Genomic DNA, 24,181 nt, shown 5'->3' with positions numbered 1-24,181 from the left:
TCACGTATTATCTTTCTTCTTGTGGTGTTACAAACTAATTGTTGGCAACTTGTTTCCAAAATAATCTTTTTTTTTTTTTGTTAAAGAGTATAGAACAATTTTTCTTTCCCCCTCTCTGTGTGCATTGACAATGTTTTTCGGTGTTAGCTTTCCGGTTTACGTCGCAACTCGACGTGAAATTCCTGTAAAACACCCCCTAACCCCACCCCCCGGGCTGACCTAAGGGATGTCGCCCATGGAGCTAATATACAGTAATACATCTGGAGAGGACAAGGGAAGGCCAGCAAAGGATGCGAGGTGAAGCCAGGTATCGGCGTTTGTTCCCTGCTTCCTACGCTGGAAGAAAACGAAAACGAGCCAAACTTGTCTCGCGCGGCCGAAAAATCCTCCAAACTAAACTCGCAACAGCTCCGAAACTATCAAAACAATCAAACTGAAAATTTTACTGTATTATCTGTAAACATTCTTCCCCACACCGCTTTAATCTTTTTTTCGAAACATGAATACTTTCATTTTTAAAAATTAAATACCTATTTACTGCCAAATTTTTTTGTGAATACGCAGAGTAAATTTCAACATCGAGGAAAAATTTTTGTTTGCAACTATAGGTGGGGGACACCTGCGTATGAAATTAGGAAGAAGCTTCAAATTTTATTTATATAACACTCTTGACGCATTCAACCCCATACTTTTATTTTTACAGAGAGTTGAAGTGGGAATAATGTTTCAGTGGGTAACACTACCGACATATGTCTTCGTAACGCACTTCTTTTTGTTATTATACTTCTCAAATTGTATAATTTCATACACAACGTTTATAAAAAACTAATTCTTACTTACTTCATTTAATCTATTACAAATCTCTTGTAATATACGTGTATTAGTAGAAGTTAGAAGTCTTTTCAATATCATGTTCATGTTTCAGTCTACTTACTCAACCAACGTAACATGCAAACCTTAGCTAAACACTGGTAGAGAATTGTTTGTAATAACTGTAATGCTATGCATATACTGACAATGTAAGAAACTTTCAATTTTATTAATTGTTTGCATAAGAATTAATAATTTTAAAAAATCATAGAATAGCCTTTATAGACTGAAAACCTTTCACGTAGTTTCAAGTAGCTTACATAAAAGTTTTTAAATATATATAATTACCAAATATTGTTGAATATATTTAACATTTTTATACATGTTACAACACACATATAATAACAAGCCTATATAGGATATAAAAAGACAGACGCCAAATTTTAGCATTTTGTATTTCTTTTCTCTGTGTGAATAAAATAACAGTTCTTAACGTAGTTGCTAATACATACTGTACTATATTTCTAAAAAAAATACGAAAACCCCTGACATCGTCACCATAACAATGATAAATTTGCAAAATAATTAAGGCACGTCTTTTAATGCTACGAAGAACACTTTTAAGAGAAATGTTTTAAACTTATGTTGGGATTTATCTAATATCTTAAAAGCATTGTGAAACCGTTCCTTTGAGGGAAACCTTAATATACCGAACACCATACCATCCTTTAATCGAGTTAGATTTTCGCTTCTTAAGACCCATTTGTCTTCAAAATGCACTGTACACAATGCATGGTTCGGAGACGCAGTCCAATTTTTCCGCTTTGTCGCTTTTTCCCAGATCTGTCATTGATCGTCACGTTTTGGAAATCTATGAAAAAAGTAAAGAATTATACTTACAACTGAAACAACTTCTCTTTGTTAAATAGTTTTCTTAGGTTTTTCGAAAAGTTCGAAGATAAGTTACTTCCGTTTAAAAAATTTGCCACTTTTTTCTGATGCTTCAAAAGTTTTGGGAATTAATTTAGTTAACAAATGAAAAAAAAAAATCTTTAATACATGTGAAAAGCAACGCCATCCGGCTTGGAATTCCATCGATTTGTACAGCCATATGCGCTACAGGAAATCACCATTGTAGCCGCACACCAGCGCCACTCAAACCTCAAGGACAAGTGGGCTGGGGCTGCGTTTGCAGTAGAAATACGCTCTCTTCCTCTTTCTTTTCAACCCTTCTTCGCAACCGGCTGGCTTCGCTCTCGCCCTACACATGTCCACTCCAGATCTTCTTACATGCTCCTTGATGTCGCCCCAGCTCTCGTCGGCTCGTGTTTCAATTTCACACCCGTCCGGCGAGCGAGAGACGAAAAGGGGGGGGGGGGGGGATAGGAGGAGTTAAATTGGGCGCGTTTAAGTTGCACAAAGGGGCGTGCGCCCGTCTTTGATCTCGCTGCCGCCTTCAGGAGGTAGGCAACCCCTAACACTCCCCCACCCAACTCCCACCCTTCTTGACATAAGCTCATCGACTCGAGACGTATAACTAGGGACCGGAAAAATTCGCGGGTTCAGTGACCTCTAGGAATGAACTTTATAGTTCTAGGCACACTCGGTCAAATGTCACCCTCTCATCGGCTGCTGTCTTGCGAAGGTGTCCCAATGTAGCGGCCTGTGATTCGACACAGCTTCGGTTGAGTGTTTCTCACTGGCCCAGAGTCATCCAGGTGAGCTGTGAGCCAATAGCAGAGGCAGTACTGAGTTATAACTTATAGAATTTTAGGCTGTCGTTAAATGAATCCGCGAATTTTTCCGGTCTATATTGATTGGTGTTGCGACACTTCACGTGTACCTGAAAGAAACTTGCCCGGTCACTAAACACAGACGATGCTATATAGTTAGGGACCGGAAAAATTCGCGGGTTCAATGACCTGTAGGATGAACTCCATAGTTATACGTACTCTCGGTCAAATGTCACCCACCCATTGGCTGCTGTCTTGTGAGACGCCCCAACGTAGCCGCCTGTGATTCGACAAAGCGTTGGTTGGGTGTTTCTCACTGGCCCAGAGTCATCCAGGTGAGTTGTGAGCCAATAGCAGAGGCAGCACTGAGGTATAACTATTTGTATTTTAGCCTATCGCGAAATGAATTCGCGAATTTTTCCGGTCTCTATATATAGTTTTAACATTCAGCAAGAATCGGAATTTTTTTCGCCCCATACGCATAATTCGTGGCCTAGACGATAGAGTTGCGCCCCGTAGGTTTCGGGCTGGGTTTTTTATTTTTCTTTCGATTAGCCCCATTTTGAAAAGAAAAAAAAAACCAAGTCCATAACCCACTTCGGTTTTGCAATATTAATATAAATAAAAAATTAACTACAAAAATTAACGTGTATTAGTTTACAAAGTACGAACGTAGTTTGCTTTGCTTTACTTTACCTTACTCAAGTGTACAGCTGTACACTAAAATAAAATAAAAAAAACAACAGGCTGATTTCAGTTAATTTTTATTTACCCCTTAGAAATGAATATATTTTATAGACAACAAATATTTCTTTTAAAAAAGTTAAGAGTGTGGCCAACTAAACAAAAGTTTGCAATAGGCTTATTACTACAAAAATGTTTCTTGTAGAAAAATTTTCCCCCGAAAACCCGTCCCAATGCAAAAATTAATGTAAAAAAAAACGGAGTTTATGGAAAAATAATCCAAAAAAAGCCCGGGTATGTTTCAAATCTATTTCAAGGACAGTTTCGTTTCGGTCCAATGGGAGGAACGATAGGGGCGATCAGGAAACCCCCCCCCCCTCCTCCAAATACTAATAACTATCTTAGAACAAAAAAAATAAACTTACCCAATTGGCACCAGATCTTTGAAGTCCATTAATTTTTTTCCATTTTTATTAAATGTGTTATAGGTATTATATTTTCTAATGTTATTGCAATGTCTGTTTTTTAAAAACACATGCACTCTTTTAGAAAATCAAATAAAACAATAGTTTAAATTACTCATTTTCAAATATTTTTTTTACTCCCCACTTAATTGGTCAGTATGTCATACTAGCCAAAAACCACTGGTTATCCTCCCTATCCTAAATCATATGCTGGGTCCGCCATTGTTGCAGGATAACTTACACTGTATTCACACTATTGTTATGGAATATAAGTTTTCTTTTCCAACTATTTATTCTTGTGATGTTGAGCTGCGCCGAAGGACTAAATTGTACCGAAGATTATCTCTGAATTTTAGAAAGCATCTTCAATTAAATTATGTCTCTGCAGTGTGAAGAATTGAACTATTTAAACAATGCAGAGTGAAGCGTGCGATTGGAAACAGCCTTTAAAGCGGCTTAAGCTATTAACTACATCACGTTTCACTCTAAATCTGGAACTGGGGAAACAGCTTCGAGCTAGCAAAACCTGACTGTGTTAACATGAAAAGTTAAAAATTGCTAATGAAAAGGAAATAATTCGGAAAGCTTAGGGAAAATTTAACAGCGTTTTCCTCGGATTAATCGATTTTTTTCCCTTTTAATGTGCCATCATTGTTTGCCAGAAAAATAAGTTCACGTAAAAAAGTAACACGGGAAATTTCCCTCGCTGCAGTTAACCTGAAAGAAACCTGTTTTTTTTTTCACTTAAATAAACTAAAACTAGACTTATGACCGTACCTAAAGTAAGTAGACTTAAATTTAAAAAAAGTATAATTTTATAATTTAACATATGTTTCATTCGAGCGTAATAGTTTTAAACGATTGAAAATATAATCGAATATTAAATATTCGGATTTTTATTTGTTTTATTATGCTCATCAATGTGCGCAGTTAATTCTGGAAAGCTATTCAGGGAACGGTTTACAAATAACTTTTAACCATAGGAGGTACTGGGACGACACACAACATAAAATGCTTTCGCGTAATTGCACAAATTTACAAAAAAAAACTGTAATTTTACATGAACATATATGTTCCGTTCATAAAAAAAACAGTCATGGGGACTGTCAACCGAAGTGAAAACTTAAAACTTTGTTTTTAAATGTGTAATATGACATTATTTCTACGTCAAATGTACGTAAGAAAATGATTTTGGTATAATGTCAGTACGATGTCAGCATGATATAATTTATCCTTACATCATTTTTTAGTCACAACAGATGTCAGTATATGTCAAAATTATGTAAAAATTCCTTACCTAGCTATGTCTTACCAGTGATATCCAGACCTAGGTCACGTATTCACGTGGTCAAATTAACTTCACTTACTGCTACGACAGCATGTCGGTGATGAGAACTCACAAGATTTTACCCATCCAAAAGAAAAAAAGAGTCCAACACGTACATGATACAGTCGAGTATATACAATGTACTAGTGTATATATGCGTATACATGTACACAGGGCCGCTACGATTCGCCAGTCTGACGCAACACGTCACTAGCATGTCGGTGACGCGAACCCATCAGTTTTGCCCCTACCAAAAATCGCCCAAAGCGACTAAGTAAGTTTTCACTTAAAAGAAAAAAGTTCACATTACAGAAAAATTTAACTACAAAAATTTCCGGCGGTCCTTTCCCGCCCCTGACCCCCAACGCTCGACGTCATGATTAGGGACCGGAAAAAGTCGCGGGTTCAATGACCTCTAGGATGAACTTTATAGTTCTACGTACACTCGGTCAAATGTCACCCTCTCATAGGCTGCTGTCTTGTGAAGTTGTCCCAATGTAGCGGCCTGTGATTCGACACAGCTTCGGTTGAGTGTTTCTCACTGGCCCAGAGTCGTCCAGGTGAGCTGTGAGCCAATAGCAGAGGCAGCACTGAGGTATAACTTTGTGAATTTTAGGCTATCGTGAAATCAATCCGCGAATTTTTCCGGTCTCAAGTCATAATTAGAGACCCGACAAATTCGCGGGTTCAATGACCTCCAGGATAGACTCCAATATCCTCTACACACTCGGGCAAATGCCAACTGTTCATTGGCTGCTGACTTGTGAGTCGTCTCGACCGGGTGGCCTGTGATTCGACACTTCTATGAGTGAGGGGGTCTCTAATTGGCCCCTCAGTCCTCCAGATTAACAGTGAACCAATGACAGAAGCAGCACTAAGGTATACTTATTTGAATTTTAGCATAACACGAAATGAACCCGCGAATTTTCTGGGTCTCTACCCATAAGTTTTGCCCCTACCAAAAATCGCCCAACGGGACTAAATAAGTTTTCAGTTAAAAAAATAAATAAAAATTCACATTGCAGAAAAATAAATTTCACTACAAAAATCTCCGGCGGTCCCTTCCTCTCTCTCTACCCCCCCCCCCCTTTTCCAAAAAAAAAATCTCAAAGCTCGACGTCATGATGTCGTTAGCGCTTCCTTGTTCACTTCTCCGCCGCGTAATCGTGTCGTCACAAGGCGCCCCTCCGGGCTGGTAGAAGAGGTTGAACGGATTATTGTGAAAGGAGTGGGAGGGTTGGAAACTCTAAGGCGAACGTAACGAGCGCACGTATAATTACAACGGCGCGGCGGCGCCGTTGTGAACACGGTAACCTCGCTACGCTGGAAGCTATCTCCGAGGACGTCTTCCCGAAAAGACCGTTACGGCCTCTGGTGGAGAAGGAGGGGTGTGGGACTTTTGACTCCACCCCCCTTTTTCACCCAAGTAATACACTCCCTGCACGGGGGGGATTATAGAGGTTAAGGAGACGGAGAGAATAGAGAGTTTAATTAACATACTTATCATCATCCACTCGTTTTCGGCTCGTTGACTCTGTCAACTTCCCAATTTTCACGCGCCAAGTCACAAAAGCGACGCAGCCAGGGACTGTTTCCCGCGTCTTATCTGGACCCCAGCATCCCTTGTTGTCATTATTATTATTTTTTTTACCCCTGGAGGGGATTTATGCGCGTGTGGAGGGAACGGAAGGAGAGTCCTACACCCCCCCTCCCCGCAATTCCCAAGCAACCCTTCCGAGACAGGAAGGGCCCGAGAAACCTGCTTCAGGGATGAGCACACACCCTCTAAGAGAACCAGGCATTCCCGACAACACAAGTCAAAACTCCTGAAGCCTCCTGATGAACGGCAAGCGTGAACTGCATCAGTCACTTGAGAAACACCTTATTATATCCACAAAAGTAAACTTTCAGAATTGGGGGGGGGGGGGGGGGGGGGGGTACTCGCTGTGACATTATTTCTAGAGACCGGAAAAATTCGCGGATTCATTTCACGACAGCCTAAAATTCATATAGTTATACCTCAGCGCTGCCTCTGCTATTGGCTCGCAACTCACCTGGACGACTCCGGGCCAGTGAGAAACACTCAACCGAAGCTGTGTCGAATCACAGGCCGCTACATTGGGACACCTTCACACGATAGCAGCCAATGAAAGGGTGACATTTGACCGGGTGTACGTAGAACTATAAAGTTCATTCCTAGAGTTCATTGAACCCGCGAATTTTTCCTGTCCCTAATTATAAGTCATTTGAGTAACAACACATTTTCAGGATATGTAGTAATTTATACATTTTGGATTCGCCTTGCCTTCACTAACAATTTTGTATCTCTAAATCAATTTCGACAAACAAATATATAGGAGGTGTTTTTTTTTCTTCAAACCAGTTTGTAACAGTCCTACAATATAATATATTATATATTATATAATGATAACAACTTTATACCTAATAATTAGCGTACGCAGTGATACTGGGTTCGATTCTTACCCAGACAAATGTATGCTTTGTTTGTCTCAATACCTCCAACAGTTACAAAAGTTATTTGTAAACCGTTCCCTGAATAATTTTCCAGTATTAACTGCGCACATAATAAGCATGCTACAACTAAATAAAGTCAAATGGTTGAACATTCGATTATTTTTACATTATATATAGGCTATATACTTGACTGAAACCACAAATAAAATATAAAGTTACACGCGAATTTTCGCAAGAAATACTTGGCATTATCTGGAGGGAAAAAAAACGTACTTGTTGTACAGAGTTTGCAATATCCTTATTGGAGTATTGCGAACTATTTATTGGCAACTGGTTTAAAAACGGAATTTTTTTACTATTTAAGTACACGCATATATTTTTTTTCCTGTGTATCTTTTCGAATTCTATCCTTTCACCCTCACATGTACGCAACGATGTTATATTTATTACGTCTTTTTTTGACGTGACAACGTCTAATAAATCGACGAACGCCGGCTGCACGCACGAAAAAGTGTCCCGTTACCCACATTGTCCCGTTACGCTGTGTCCCGTTACACTGTGTCCCGTTACGCTCATTCTTACGTTACGCTGTGTTCCGTTACGCTGTCGGCGAGTGCAGTAATACTAGTTTATGTTACAATTGACTAAAAAATTATGGTGATTCATATAATTGATGATAGATATTTGATTACAGTTTATTAATATGAAAACTTGTTCCATAATCATATTTAAACTTTATAGCTAAACGCCAGTTTTTAAAAATTAATCACAAGTCATCTACACGTGAACTGTTTCGTCGACTGTTAATAAAGTGAAGTGAAAAGTTAATGTGGTTTTCATTGCTTATTACAACAACAATTTCGGCAATAAAGGTTAATTATTCTTGCATTTTAAAAAAAATCTGATTACTAGCATAATTTCAAGTATTTATTCTTTTATTATTAAAAATAAAAATGATTCAATTTTATTCATAAAAGCATGCAATCATTTCATCAATGTTTTGTTATGACGTTGTCACGTTAAACTTTCGTCCGTAAAACGACTTTACAGACAACCAATATTTTACGTTTTACGACGGAAGGACCACAGGTGCAGGGACGAAGTTATCCGCGATTTCCGTTCCCGCAAAGACAAGGGAATTACAACAGCGCCGCAGGGGCTCAACCACCCCCTCCACCCCTCCCAAGGGGGTGGGGGTGGGGGTAGGATGTAAATATGCTTCCGACTCACTTGAGGGGGAGACGGTAAGCTACTTAGGAAACTGCGATCCCGCTTAAGACAGTCGCCGTGGTGGAGGGGAGGAAGGGAAACACACACAACCCCCCCCCTAACAAAAAAAAAAAGAAGTGGAGGGGGGGGGGGGAAGTGAAGCCAAACGCAAACCCCGGCGATTTCATTTCGCAACGAAGAGGTAAAAAAAAAAAAAAGTATATATACACATATAACTTTTTTTTTTTTCATCATCCCCGTTTGTTTGCTAGCGCGTTTTCTACACTTCTGAGGTAGAGTATACCACCTGGCAAAACTGTAGTAAACGGTGGTAGAAGGAAGGGCAAAGAGAGGGGGTTGGAAATTCTCCCGAGGGCAGTAAATGCATATGACATCAGCTCACACGGGACAGAGCGAAGAGGAAGCAGGCAAAACGGTAGTCTGAGGGAAGGGAGGAGAAAAAGGAACAAACAAACAGGAAAAAAAAAAAAATATTTGAGAATCGAATTCAACGGAAACGTAAACTAAAATAATAAGGAAAGCGAGCAAAGATATGGACCCGGAGAGAAAGGAAAAAAATATGTGGATAAAAAAAATATAAAGAAAAAGAACTGTAGCCCTAGGCACCTGGAAAACGTTTTATTTTTCTTTTCGAAAAATAAAACCAATTGAATTCTTGCATATTTTTTTGTCTTGAGACAACGCAAAAGCAAACGCAAATACACCGTGAAGCAATTTGTCCTCTTCAACTGCCCGACGGATCTGCGCTTGGACAAAGTTCATAAACTGTTGGTTTTTCACCGTCCGGAATAAAACACAGAGGAAATGAAAACTCAACAAACCCAAAAACGAAATCAAGAAAGAATACATGTTTTTTTTTATAACTCTCAATAAAGAAAATGTTTAATATTGTATGGCTAGAGCCACGATTATTTCGTGTTTTCATTTCACCCCAGGTTAGACTGAACTTACTTCTAAAGGGGGGGAAAAAATCAATAGGCCTACTTTTACGACAAAAAATTCCTTTGTAATCCAGTTGCCAAGAAATTGTTTGTAATACTACAAAAAATTACAATAACCATCGCTATGGTTATTATTTTAGCACATATGAAATACTTTTTTCGAGATATACTTAATATTTCTTAAAAAAAAATTTAAATTATAATTAATGTTTCATTCAAGCATAATTTTTTAAAACCAGGAAAATGTAGTAGAATATTCAACATTTTGATTTTATTTTACTGTATCATACTTAATGATGTGCGCAGTTAATACTAGGAAAGCTATTCAAAGAACAGTTTACAAATAACTTTAACTATTGGAGGTACTGGGATAACACAAAGTTATAAATGCCCGGGTAAGAATCCGAACCCAGAACTACCGCGAACACTATTTTGTAGTGATACAGTTTTTTTTTCCACGTAAATATACAAATTTACAAATATCTGTGATTTTTCAGGAATATTTATGTTCCATTTACTTAAAAAAAATTACAGTGTAGGTACGCGTGATTCGGAAATAACATCTTTTTAATAACGGATCCAGGGTCGTCAGTAGCATTGCAGTCCAATCATTAAATGAGCACAAACTTAAATATAAACCTTATGGATTTTGTCAGAGATATTAATATTTGACAATACTTTACTTGGATTTTTATTTTAAAAAATCTTGGAAATAGAGTATTTTTTACATACAAACATTTATTTTGGAATATTAAATTTCAACGAAAACACTTCGCTGTTTGAATTACATTATTTCTTACGGTTGTTCGTAAAAAATCGGGCTTTGTTGGGCTTTCACGTAAAAGTTCAGGCCACGTTATCATTGGCAAATTTTATTGACAAAATCGTTCAACTGAATATATTTTGGTGGATTTTTTTGTATATATATTTTGTCAATACGTTTTTCGCAATATGGCATCTAACATAACTCGCACAACTCAAACACACACACACAAAAAACCTGTTTGTCACGTTGGTTTGAACCTTAATAATAACAAAGATTGGGGTCTCATGAATTATTTTAATATAACCAGTCATGATGGTGATAAAACAGCTGGAATTTTCAGTAAAACGCTATTATTTGGACTGTATTTTGTGTTGTTACTGTATTTAAAACTGTAAACTGGTAAATTTAAATATATTTAAAGTGGTTAACTTTCAATTTTTTTTTTTTTTTAGAAAGAGCTTCAGAGGATTCCACTTTTGAATTAAAATTTATTCGTAAATTACATTTAAAATATCGTTCCCGCACAGCTCTTAAGGGCGGTGAATCGCTTGCCCAAAACGAGACCAGGAAAAACTTCATTACTTCTCAAGAGTCCTACATTCGCTTTATTTCCTCGCTGGCGGTAGGCGGTATGCCACGCCCATAGCTTCCAAGTTCTTGCACCCAGAAAAGGCGGCCGCCTTGCGAGGTTCCTGGTTCTTGCACCCAGGGCGTGTCGTGAGACGCAACAATTCATCCCCCCTCCTTTTTTTTTTCTCGATAGCCGGTACGGACTCAGCTTGCGTGGGGCTGCTACACGACGCGTTGTGCCATGGTTTAAGCCTCTTGTGCTATCAAAAATTAAGGGGAGTTTTTTTGACGTGATAACGTCTTATAAATCGATGAACGCCGGCTGCTCGCACGAAAAATTGTCACGTTTCGCCTGAGCCGAGCGTGCAAGAACCGGCCAACCACCGTGCGAGAAAATCTTCTATAATATCAAACAGGTTTAAGGCGGGCTTTTTAACTAATTGTTCGTGATTATAATATTTAAACAAATTATTTAAATTAAATTTGAAAAAACTGTAAATCATATTTATAAATTAAAAAGTATGCAATTTTTCATCAATGTTTTCTTATGATGTTATCACGTAAAATTATCGTCCGTAAACCGACTTTACAGACAACCCCCTTTTTTTTAGGATACCTTCAATCATCACCTTCACCACTATCGAAATGTAGAAAACTATTTATTAACCCTTGAATAAATGTAAAATATAATTTTAAGACTAACCGGAAAAAAAAACTTATCTTATACATTCATGGAAAGGTGAGTTTCATTTCGCGAGAGACGTTGTTATCATGGGGGGAAAAAAAACGGTAGTGTAGCTATACTACCCTCCCCCCTTTTTTTTGTTGAACTGTTTAAATATAAAGTAGTATTTCGACACAGAATTATGATGTGTACAAAAACCTGGCAAACAGTTTCAAGACTTTTCCAGATCCTTTTTATAAACTTTTTCTATTATGTTTTTATGTATACAACCAAAATTTAAAAAAAAAAAATGAGCATATAGAATACGATATTTACTGGAAAGGTAAAAATCTTTTCAGTGATAACTTACTCGTGATTTAATGGACAGTTTCCAACAATTTGTATTAAAGTGCGACCATAAACTTAAGTGAGGCGTTTATTTAGGGACTTTTCCGTCACTTTTGTGGCAAATTCTTCTGTTTACGGTTTACTTACTTTTTGCTAACGTTCGTAACCTCTCGACACGCTGATGAATACTTCAAATGCGCCTTAAAATTATATAAAACACTAGCTGTACTCAAAATCAGACGTACCAAATTACACAAATATTTTACAACCATCAAAGACACACTAACTGTCGTCCGCCATGACGCATTTATTTGACAGTTATATTGGCGAACCAGCTGAATAACCCGGTTTTGCCAGGGCTGAACCTGCCTTTGGGAACTGATTTTCAGAAAACCTCGTCCTCAGTGCACTGCTATGCAGGGGCGTAACAACTAAATTTCGAAAAGGGGGGATATATACCTTTTTCCAATGAATAATCGATCCCCCTTATTGAAGGGGGGGGGGGGGTCCGGGGGCTCCTCCCCCGGGAAAATTTGTATTTCAAGGTGGAAAATGGTGCTATTTAAGCAGTTTTACTATCTAAAAATTGATTACACAGCACTTTCTTTGACCCCGTTTGCCCCCACTTCAAGGTTTCAGAGGGGGGGCAAATACCCTTGCCCCCCCCCCTGTTGTTGCGCCCCTGCTGCTATGTAATATAAGAAACATCACTGCATAGTTTCAAGTCTGTAGGAAATATTCAGAAAAAAAGGGAAAACATTTTTTTTTAAATTTAATCTTTAACTCGCATCAAAATTTTGCAGAACTTATTGTTTAAAAACGTGAAATATTTATCTTTAACGCCCCCCTGCAACATTCCTTGGGAGCTTTTTTTTTTTAGCGGATGTCTACGTAGCAAAAGGAAATACAAATGCCAAATTTCAAGTCTGTGTGTCTTATATTTTCTAAAAAAAAATTAATTGCATATAAAATTCACCACCCTTTTTCAAAAAATCTCTTTAGTGCACTCCTAGGTAATTAAGGAACATTTCATCAAAATTTAAAATCTGTAGGTCTACCAGATTAGGCTTTGCGATGTCTGTCAGTAATGATAGGCCGTTAAATTATAGACTCATAATATTTATGCTGTGGAGCTTGCAAATATTTAGCCCACTTTATAAACTACGTAAAAAATGCAACCAACCAAAGAAACATCAAGACGCAAAAATTTCAATAAGGACGTGGCAAACCATCCGTTTATAAACTAAACGACACGACATATGCGCAACGAAAGCATCGGCAAAACTATCAACTCTTACGTTCCCGCATTCCATAAGTAAAGTGAAGTTTTCCGAAAACTACCTTACGACGCAGACGTAATGTGCATAGGAGGCAACAATGTTGTTTTTATCTTATGCATCACATTTTTAACTGATAAAGTTTTTCACAGTTAAAGAAAGAACACTTTTAAATAACATTATTTTAACAACTTCATGAATTTCACGAAATACATAAATTATCCAAATAAGACTTTGGGAGAAATTTGTTTTATATTGTTTTACAATTTCAAGTTGTCGGTTGGTGACGTGCTTTACAAACGAACTAGACTTTGTTACGTGTTGCGTTGTTCCATTGTTGCGTCCATTGCGCAGTTCAGTACATAAACCCGCCATTAGTCTATGGTGTGGGCAAAACAAGATTCGCTGCGAGCACACCTCCCTGGTTCTTGCGCCCAGAGAGGCGGCCAAACACTGTTCATGGTTATTGCACTGCGGGCGGCTGCTTGCGTGAAGCGTACGTGTGTTCGCAGGCGTGAGAGAACCCCTAGGGTGATGATGTAGAGCAGAGCGTCAACCCCCCTTTTTTTCCAATATGATTAGGTCACGTGGAAACCATCTCGATTACGATACGGTGTGCCACTCTAGGGACACGTATAAAATGGATAGCAACGTTTTGTTTGTTCGAGCTCGCTAATGGCGGCATCGTTAAGATCGTGACTACTAACATAGTAAAGTGAATACAGTCATCGTAACAATCAAAAACTGCAATAAACAAACATCGATGTTAGAGGGGAAAAAAACAAGGTTTATCGCGTCATGAACTTTAACAAAATATATATTTTTACCCTAAGGCATTTTCAAATATTAAAAAAAAAGGATTATTATTATCATGACCCGATGTATCGACACATTTCACTGTCCTAGCGGCACCAGGGAGGTGACACGCTATGAGCACACCTTCCTGGTTCTTGCGCCCAGAGAGGCGGCCGCCCGGCGGAGTCCTGGTTCTTGCACTCGGGGGGAGACGGGTAGCTGCGCCGCGCACATGCTAAGAGCGCCGCGGCTGCGCGCGTGCGCGGTGGAGACCGGAGGCGGCGGCTGGCCGAGCCACTAATTACACGTCGTTACTCGCGGTCCAGCTGGGCGGTGGCATTTTACCGCCGCTGCTTCTCGTAGCCTGTAGTACAGTAGGAGGGAGGGTGATGGAGACATTCAAGCTGACACACACTTTCTCTCTCTCCTCTCCTCTCTCTTTCTCTCCTCTCCTCTCTCTTTCTCTCTCATTTTTTTCATTTTCTCTCTCCTTTTCTCTCTATTTCTCTCTCCTTTTCTCTATTTCTCTCTCCTTTTCTCTCTATTTCTCTCTCATTTTCTCTCTCCTTTTCTCTATTTCTCTCTCATTTTCTCTCTTTCACTCTATTTCCTCTCCGTTTCTCTCTTTCTCTCTCTTCACTTTATCTCTCTTTCTCTCTCTTCACTTTCTCTCTAATTAGCTCAAAAGCGATATGGTGAACTACAATTATGTATAAAGTAATTTGCTTTAATATGTTTAAAATAAGAATCAAGTTACAAACAATACAATTAATTTTAATGGAAAATAAGTGCTTTTCTCTCTTGTTTCATTTTCATACTCTGAATAGCCACTAGTGGTAGGAAAATTCAAGACAACTGAAAGCAATCATCCCATGCTTTTTAAATTAAAATTATTCTTTTTTATTACTTCATTCTTATTTTAATCTGATAAAAAAAATTACGTTACACATATTAGTAGATATTCTATAGCTGTAGAAGAAATAACTTTTTACTTTGTTACCACAACAAAAAATTGCATTTTTATAATTTTTAAAATATAATTTTATTGTACAAAAAATTATTTCGGTTACGACATTCCTATTAAAATTATTTAAGTAATTTCACTTTTATAACATCTTCAATCACCCATGTGCACATAGCAAAGTTTTTTTTTTATCGGTAGTAACGGCAACGGATGTCATTTCCGTGTGATTTGCGTCCAGAAATTCAGTTCGAAAACACAAATTACGTATATTTATGACGCTCGTCATTATTTTGAAAGAATTCTAGGTTAAGTTCCATGTCCGGGTTTCGTATATTGTAAATGCGTTTTGCAACACGAGGACACATTGAAATTGCTCAGTTACCGATGCTTAGGGAACGGAAAAATTCGCGGATTCATTTCACGACAGCCTAAAATTCATATAGTTACACCTCAGTGCTGCCTCTGCTATTGGCTCACAGCTCACCTGGACGACTCCGGGCCACCTTCACAAGACAGCAGCCAATGAGAGGGCGACATTTGACCGGGTGTACGTAGAACTATAAAGTTCGTCCTAGAGTCCATTGAACCCGCGAATTTTTCCGGTCCCTACGGCGATGCTGAATGTGATCTGTGGAAGGAGCAGAAGTGCTCTTGGCTTCGCTTCTGCACCTGTGCACATTCTGTGTCCACTCACCTCGAGGATGTGCTCCGCCTGGTTCTCTCTGTCCAGACGTCGCCCCGTGGTTCGGATGGCACCTGCGAAACAAGGACAGAGAACACGTTCATCACTGGAGACACTCACATCACAGATAACAAACTGGACAATATCCAGGAAAATTAATTTTTTTTAAAAATTGGTTGTCTGTAAAGTCGGTTTACGGTCGATAGTTTAACGTGACGTCATAACAAAACATTGATGAAATGATTCCATACTTTATGAATAAAATTGAATCATTTTAATTTTAATAATAAAAGAATAAATACATAAAATTATACTAGTAAACAGATTTTTAAAATGCAATAATAATTAACCTTTATGGCCGAAATTTTTGTTGTAATAAGCAATGAAAACCACATTAACTATTCACTTCACTTTATAAACAGTCGAGTGGAAGAGAGATAGATGCGGCGCAAGCGTACAATGAGCGTAACGGGACACAGCGTAACGGAACAATGAGCGTAACGGGACACAGCGTAACGAAACAATGTGCGTAACGGGACATTTTTTCGTGCGTGCAGCCGGCGTTCATCGATTTATTAGACGTTGTCACGTCAAAAGGCTTGAGCTTACAAACGTTCTGCTAAGTAAAAAAGAACAGTCATGAGGACTGCCGACAGAAGTGAAAACTTTTTCGCCATTTTTACGAAAAAAAAAATTATCATATAACAAATGTGTTCTATCACGTTAGTAAAATAACTCCTAAATTACTATAAAATACGCATTCCATAGTAATTTTATGTATTAAAAAATAATAATGATGTTCTTAATTTTTAGGTTATATTGCTACAAAGACTCAGTTTTCTTCGTTATTCAAAACTATATATTTATAAGAGAATATTAATATATTTTGTACTCACTTTCAACTGCACAGTAATCGTATACTTAAGATTTAAAAGCGCAATAAGTTATACTAATAGATACAGATATAGTGTTATCTTTAACACGTCACGTGACCGTGTCGATGACGACTTACATGAATTTACTCCCTATACAAACCTTCCTATAGAAGTTTTAACTTCAAAAATAAAGAAAAAGAGAGAGACTTTATCCATACATCTCTTTCCATCACGTACAAACCAGACTTTGAACTCATACGTAGAGAGATAAGTAGATGTACACCGTGAGTTCTGGCGCAGAGGTTTTAAAAGATCTCCACGCTAAGCGAAACTCCCTTCTACCCATCTCTCTCTTACTTTCTCTCTCTCTCGCATCGCCCCCTCAAGGGGGGGGGAGAGGGGGGGGGGGGGGGTTCAGGACTGACGAATACTACGCGCTTTTACTTATCCTACTCTAATCATTAAAAATTCAGGAAATTTCCCCTCCCTTCCTTTTTTTTTTTTCTTTCCAAAGTCGGCCCCGGCACTCGAGAGTACAAAAGCCTCTTCGCTGCGTGGATTTCGTGAAAAATTAAAATTTGATTATGCTTCCAGGAGACCGCGGCAGCGCGGCCAGGATTCCAGGCCGAGGATAAATGGAAAAGTTTAAAAGCGTGCTGCAGCGAGGACGGTAAAATCCCCAGTTATGGTCGAGCAAATTAGCGCGTGTGATTAACAGTAACTAAGCTACGTACGCACGCATTATCACAGAACACTGTAAAAAAAAAAAAGCAGGGTTGCTGAAAGGGTGGTTATTTTAACTTCTCAAAAATCCATGTAAAATTTAATATTTTTATTTTAATTTGTAACATTTACACAAAAAAAACCTATCACTATAAAATAGCGTTCGCAGTAATAATGGGTTCGGTTTCTTACCAGATAATTATTGCTTTGTGTTGTCCAAGCACCTCCAATAGTTACAGTTATTTGTGAACCATTCCCTGAATAAATTTCCAGTATTAAATACCCACTTAAATAAGCATAATCGTACGAAATGAAGTACAATTATTGAATAATCGATTATCCATTCCATGCTTTAAAAAAAATTTTGCTTGAATGAAACATCAATTAAAATATGAAATTATGCACCCGTTTTCGTAAGAAAGACTCAGTATTATATTTTAAAAAATGTGTATTTAAGTATATGCAAACATATCTTTGTGTATACAAAGTTACAGTATATTTCTTGTAGTTTTACAAACTATTTCATGGCAACTGGTTTACAAAGAAATCTTTTGTAAAGGCACAGAATTTTTTTTTGTGTGTAACAAAAATACACACACACATTCAATTTTTTTTTTCAAATACATATTAGAAGGATAAGTGGTTCTTTCTCTTTCCCAACACTGTATTGTTACGACGCATGCCACGTACCCTAGCAAGCTTTCCAGCTGTAGACTAGGCCCAGCGGCAACGCATGGTCACTGACGTCATACAAGCATACCTTTGGTGATTATGACGGCCTGAACTCGCCACCCCCTGCCCCGGCTGCCTCCTATCTCGGCGCTGTCATAAATCCTTCAGTGGCCTGGGAATTCTGCGGGCTTACAGATACCTCCGTGCTTGGAGTGGCGCGAATAAGCGCCGTTATTCTGGATGCTTCCGGGGCCGTCGGTTCGGCCCGGGATGACGCGACACGTCACGACCACTCCAGTCGGTTCCAGAAAGACGGCCGAAGGTATAAAAGCGGCGACGCCTGCCCTCCAGAGGGAGTTACGAACAGGCGAGTTGAGTGAAGCGCTGGTTCGGTGAGCGGCGCAGGCGCGGAGCGACGGGACCGTAAGAGTGCGACCGAGTGGCGCGAGACTGTGTGTGTGCGGACAGGCGCGAGGTGAGGGGCGAACCACTGCCGAGCCCAGCTCCAGCGAGGAGTGCGAACTGCGGGACTAAACAGATACTCAGTGGTTTGTGAACAGACATTAAGCGCGGTGATTTGTGAACACACATTAAGCGTTGTGGTCTAATTAGTGAATGTTAACATTATTAAGTGGTAAAACCGCTTGAAATTAATTGGGATGTCCTTGTGAAAACAGTTTCCCCTAAGTTCGTAACAGTACGTTAAAGCGGACACGTGTTCGTGGACGAACCTTAATGCCAGCCGTTGCTGGCACCAGCACAACGCGACAGATGCGGGAAACCCCGCACCTTAATTGCCCGTGGGGGGACACGGGCAGTGTGAAAGTGAGGGGGGGGGGGCGATTAAGGGGCCCATTACTCGCGGCGTGGATAGAACCAGTGGCCCTATCTTCCCATAACCCCTATACTCTTACGGTGGCAGAGGCACAGAGCGACCCCCCAACCCCCCTCCCCTATCCACCCACAATTCTTTGTAACTCACACAGCCACACGCAAACCAAAGGGGAGAAGACGGCGAGCCACGCGGGCAAAGCGATTTTGGAAGCCATCCAAAGAGGAAAGAAAAATAAAAAATCTCGCGCGAGCGGGAAGGTGGAAAATGTTTACGGCGCAACGCGGGAACAAAAGTTCAGCGCGCGGGAACCGGAACAGGAAGCCAACGAACGAGACGGGATTCCTCGACCGCGAGGGCGAAACTAATTAATTGCAGCAACGAAAAAAAAAACAACACACAAACACACACACACACACACACACACACGGGTACGTGGCCGCTACGCACTTTAAAAATGAAACTTCACATATACGCAGAAGGGAAAAAATTATGACTTTAAAAAAAAATATATATATATATATTCCTTTGGAAACCAGTTGCCAAGGAATAGTTTGTAAAACACTACAAGAAATACATTAACACAACACATGGTTATGGTAATTTTTGCATATGTGAAATACATTGGTTAAGAACAGATGATAGGCCAATTAATACGATTGTAAATTTAAAAAAAAATTAAAAATTAGTGTCTAGTTTTAGAGTTATAGGGATCTTTTCAAAGTTTTTTAAATCTCTCCCTGCACCAAATGATAAAATATTGTGACTAAAGGTTTTGCTACTCAATCATAAATAACACCCTACTTTTAAGAAAAATACAAAATAAAAATAAAACATGCTTTACTTTTAGGAGAACAATTTTTTTAATCGGGTAAATTTTACCAGTAATAATACAAATAAAATACTTTGCTAACTTAGAAAATTATTTTTTTGGCGCAAATCACAAGTTAATTTCACCAAGTAGCCTATTTTTTCTACAGTCTGACTTTTTACGATTAAAAATATTTTTTTCCCCTAAAAGTATAGTATGGTCAAAATTTAATTTTGAATTATCAAAATTAGGGTTATTTAAGATTGCGTAGTGACAATTTTCGGTCAGAGTATCTAATAACGCGGTCCAATGTGTGGATTAAAAACCATAGAAAAAAAAGCATATAACTCGACACTTTTTGAATTTTGGGTGATTCAGAACCGCAATTTACTGGCTTATCAACTATTCTCGACTTGTCCTTGAGTTATGGGATATCATGTATACATAAAAGAAAGAAAAATTGCGCGCGTTAATGTTATTTCTAACACTATATTTCACGCAGAACAATAGCTTAGCATGGGTGAGGTGTTGTAAAACGGTCAGAAATTTCGCGTGACGAGATAAGGGGAGAACTACAAATGAGAGGGTTTGCATTTCATTTTTTTTCCTTTCCTTTCCTTTCCATCCCAAATGTCTGGTCGTTACTCTGATTGGGCGAAACTGTTCCCCTCCCCCACCACCCTGGGGGGTGGGAAGGGCGTATGCGATAGCGGGATAACACAATGAATAGCTATCGATGTTAAATAGAGAGAATTACACAATAAGGAAAAAAAGAAGCATTAACGGCACTCGTCGCATGCAGACATTAACTCTGAATGGGCAAAAGTAAAAAAAAAAAAAACCTCAAAATCGCTGCTGTCACTTCTATGTGTAGAGTAAATGATGGTCTCATTTAAGACATAAATGATTATTACAGACGGGAAAAATTCGCTGGTTCATTTGGTGATGGGCTAAAATTCAAGCACAAATATTTTTCGGCTGTTTCTGCTATTGGCTCACTGTTCATCTGGAGAAGTCTCTGGGCCAATGAAAAATCCCCAAGTAAAGAAGTGTCCAGTTGAGACGTCTCACAACGAACTGGCATATTCTGCCCGACTATGCAGAGAACTGTGCAGTCCATCCTGAATGTCACTAAACACGCGGATTTTTTTTTTCAATCCCAAATTACCTGTTTCATGTTTCGGGGCGTCTAACACTACATTGTAAGAAATTGAATAAATTTACACATTAGTTATAATTAGGGGCAGGCATTTTTCGCGAATAAATCTGAACGCCTATTAGACTACAACAAGGTATACCCGCACCAGCGGTTTCTTCCTCTGCAGTCTGCGAGAGAAGTCGTTGCCTTGTCTTACCGAGCCACTCAGGACGCGTTTGCTTCCGCACTCAACTACTGTTATTGGTGTTGTAACAATCGACGTGGAACTGAAATAAAAAATTCACCCAATCACGAAACACGGATGATGATACGGTCTTTTAACTTTTAGCTAGTCGCGGAATCTTTTCGCGAAATATTCATGTCCCTAGTTATAAGTGTATTTTCACATATTTTTTGTCATGTAATTTCTGTGCAAACTTACTACTGCATCGTGAATTTTTATATCAAATTTACGATGATGTTCTGAAAAATCAACATTGGAGTGAAAACACGATTCTTCTGATATTTTGAACACCAACGTGCTAGTAATATTTCATTAACATAAAATAAAACATTATGTTCTGGTGATAATACACCAACGGGGTGTGTGTAGTTTTACGCAAACAGTATTAATTTTAAAAGACTATAATCAAGTGTAAATTTAGTAACTTTTATCCCTGGTGTCCTTATCGAGAAACTTTCTTTGTGCGAAATTACTATATCAAATAATTTTACACCATGTGTAGATTGATATTCTAGAAATTCAACATTGGTGTAAAAAATACACAGTTTCCGTGTGAATTAACGATTAGTTAGAAAGACCAAATCAAGATCCAATGAACATGCTTTTCAAATGTGTAATGTTACACATTCTAGACTGTCTCCAGTTAATAATGCAAATTTTGTAGGTCTCTATACATAAGTTAAGATTACGTCATATATTAAGAGTTATGAGTACAATTTTACCTTGTGTGGTCTCAGCACAGTAAGGTCGACAGACATACTTTGACAAAGAACATCGTGGCCTTTGTGACAGGCGAGGCATAGACTTTTAGCTTTGATCAAGCGATCAAGCAGCTCATGAAAGCTATGTGAGACAGTGAGATTCAATTTTTTTACTTCACCGAAGCACAGAAAAAAAATTAGTTATTTAAATGTCTTAGTTAATGGGTAATTCTATACATTAGAATTTATATGTATTATATTTAAGGAAAGTTTTCAATTAATAATTACATAAATTTAGAAAAAAATTATACACCGATCATAGCAGCATATATATTATTTATTCTTCTCCTTGGACGATCAGAAACGGAATAATTCAATAACTTTGTTTCGGTTTCCAAAAACCAAATTGGCCTGCAGCGGTTGAATTCGTAGAAATTCACAAAACTTTTAATTGGCTTCTTCGAGAGAGGTTATTTTTTTTTTTTTTACTTTTGCCTGACTTGACTATAATGGTGGTAAAAATTTATTTCTGATTCCTCAGTGATGAATCTTTATAGAAAGAAAATTTGTCTGAATCGAAAGGCTTCATGAACATTGTCACTAACTCATGTTTTTTTTTTTTTTTTTTTTTTCCCCACAGGCTTTGAACGACCGACACTAATGACAAACGCCTAAAATTCAAAATTCATCTTACCGAATCGCGCTTTTCAAAGTTGTGTTAGTGAAAAGGTTTTGTTTTGTTGTTGTTGTTGTGTTGTTGTTGTTGTTGTTGCCGGTATGGTCGCAGAGTTAAGAACTTTCAGGAAACGGCATGCTATGACGTAGTTGAACACACCTTTTACCTCACCATCGATCGCTACGCTGTATTTTGTTTTTGTAAATGCAACAGATATATTTATCTAAAACCACAGGTATTTGCAAATGTGTACAATTACATGAAAACTACTGTATCTCAACAAAATAGTGTTCGCAATGATACTTGAGTTCGTATTTATTACCCGGGCATTTATGCTTTGTGTTGACGCAGTACCTTCAATAGTTACTTGTAAACCCTTCCCTTGAAAAACTTTCCAGTATCAACTGCATAATAAAAAAGTCAAATTATTGAATATTCGAGTATCTTTTCCAAGGTTAAAAAAATTCTTGAATGAAACGTTAATTATAGTGTAAAAATATGCGCCAATTTTCGTCAAAAAAAATACTTTGTATTACCTCTAACACTTATTGCACATGTGCAAAAATAATCATAGACATGTGTTGTACAAAGTTACAATATCTTTATTGTAGTAGTGTTACAAAACTATTTTTTTTGGCAACTGGTTTCCAGAGATGTGTGTGTGTCTCTGTGTATAGGTATGATAGTACAATAAAGATATTTTTGACGTCGATAAACTCCGACACAGTTTGACTGACAGCCATTAAAGTTGACAGATCAAAAATTATTTTTAATGGAGAAACTTTTTATGCTATCCATTTTTTTTGTTACTCGCCGCTAGATGGCACTGCAACGCATCAACTTCTAAAACGTTTCAACCGATCGCCATGGGTAAACGGAAAACCATAGTTCATAGACATACAAAAGCAGCAATTGTGTGTCATTTCTCAATGTACTCCACAACCTTTTTTTTTCCAGGAATAACTTTCACTTGATTTTTAAGTGCACGGTCTACAAAATGTGCAACTATAAAATGAGGTAAGGCATTAAAAAAAACTTTTTCATGAAACTGTGTGTACTGTGTGTTCATTCCGTTTCCGGTGTGTACTGTGTGTTCGTTCCGTTTCCTGTGTGTAATGTGTGTTCATTCCGTTTCCTGTGTGTACTGTGTCTTCGTTCCGTTTCCTGTGTGTACTGTGTGTTCGTTCCCATTCCGTTTCCTGAGTGTAATGTGTGTTCGTTCCGTTTCCTGTGTGTACTTTGTGTACTGTGTGTTCTAGTAGGTACTAGTGGCTTCTAGCACAGTTTGTCTTTATTTTGGTAATTTTTTTTGACATGATAACATCTTATAAATCGATGAACGCCGGCTGCACGCACGAAAAAGCATGACTCATTGTCATGTTCGGCCTGAGCCGAGAGTGCAAGAACCGGCCAACCACCGTGCGAGAAAATCTTCTATAATATCAAACAGGTTAAGGCGGGCTTTATAAAAGCAGCAATTTATTTTAAAAATTTGATTTATTTGTCCAATTACGTCATTTAAAATTAACAATTTATCGATATTGATTTGATTTCAGTTTTTTTCCTATAACTAATTGTTCGTGATTATATTAAAACAAATTATTTAAATTAAAATTTGCAAAAAAACTGTAAATAATATCTGAAAATTAAAAAAATATATATTTTTTTCATCAATGTTTTCTTATGACGTTATCGCGTAAGCTTATCGTCCGTAAACCGACTTTACAGACAACCCCCATCCCTTTTTCACGTGACGTCTAATAAATCGATGAACGTCGG

At 38.2% G+C, this 24,181-nt stretch overlaps 1 protein-coding gene across 1 annotated transcript in view; it reads right to left on the bottom strand.

Moving 5' to 3' along the window:
• Nucleotides 1-24,181, bottom strand: part of LOC134540888 (fat-like cadherin-related tumor suppressor homolog) — an 898,605-nt gene that overhangs the window by 169,871 nt on the left and 704,553 nt on the right. Inside the window, 1 exon segment of the mRNA XM_063383917.1 lies at nucleotides 15,743-15,804. Coding sequence (XP_063239987.1) covers nucleotides 15,743-15,804 — 62 coding nt within the window.

This window comes from Bacillus rossius, chromosome 17 (genome assembly GCF_032445375.1).
Source record: "Bacillus rossius redtenbacheri isolate Brsri chromosome 17, Brsri_v3, whole genome shotgun sequence".
In the NCBI taxonomy this organism is placed as follows: Eukaryota; Metazoa; Arthropoda; class Insecta; order Phasmatodea; family Bacillidae; genus Bacillus; species Bacillus rossius.
Note: the sequence above shows the minus strand (reverse complement) of the source record. Positions and strands in the feature narration are given on the sequence as shown.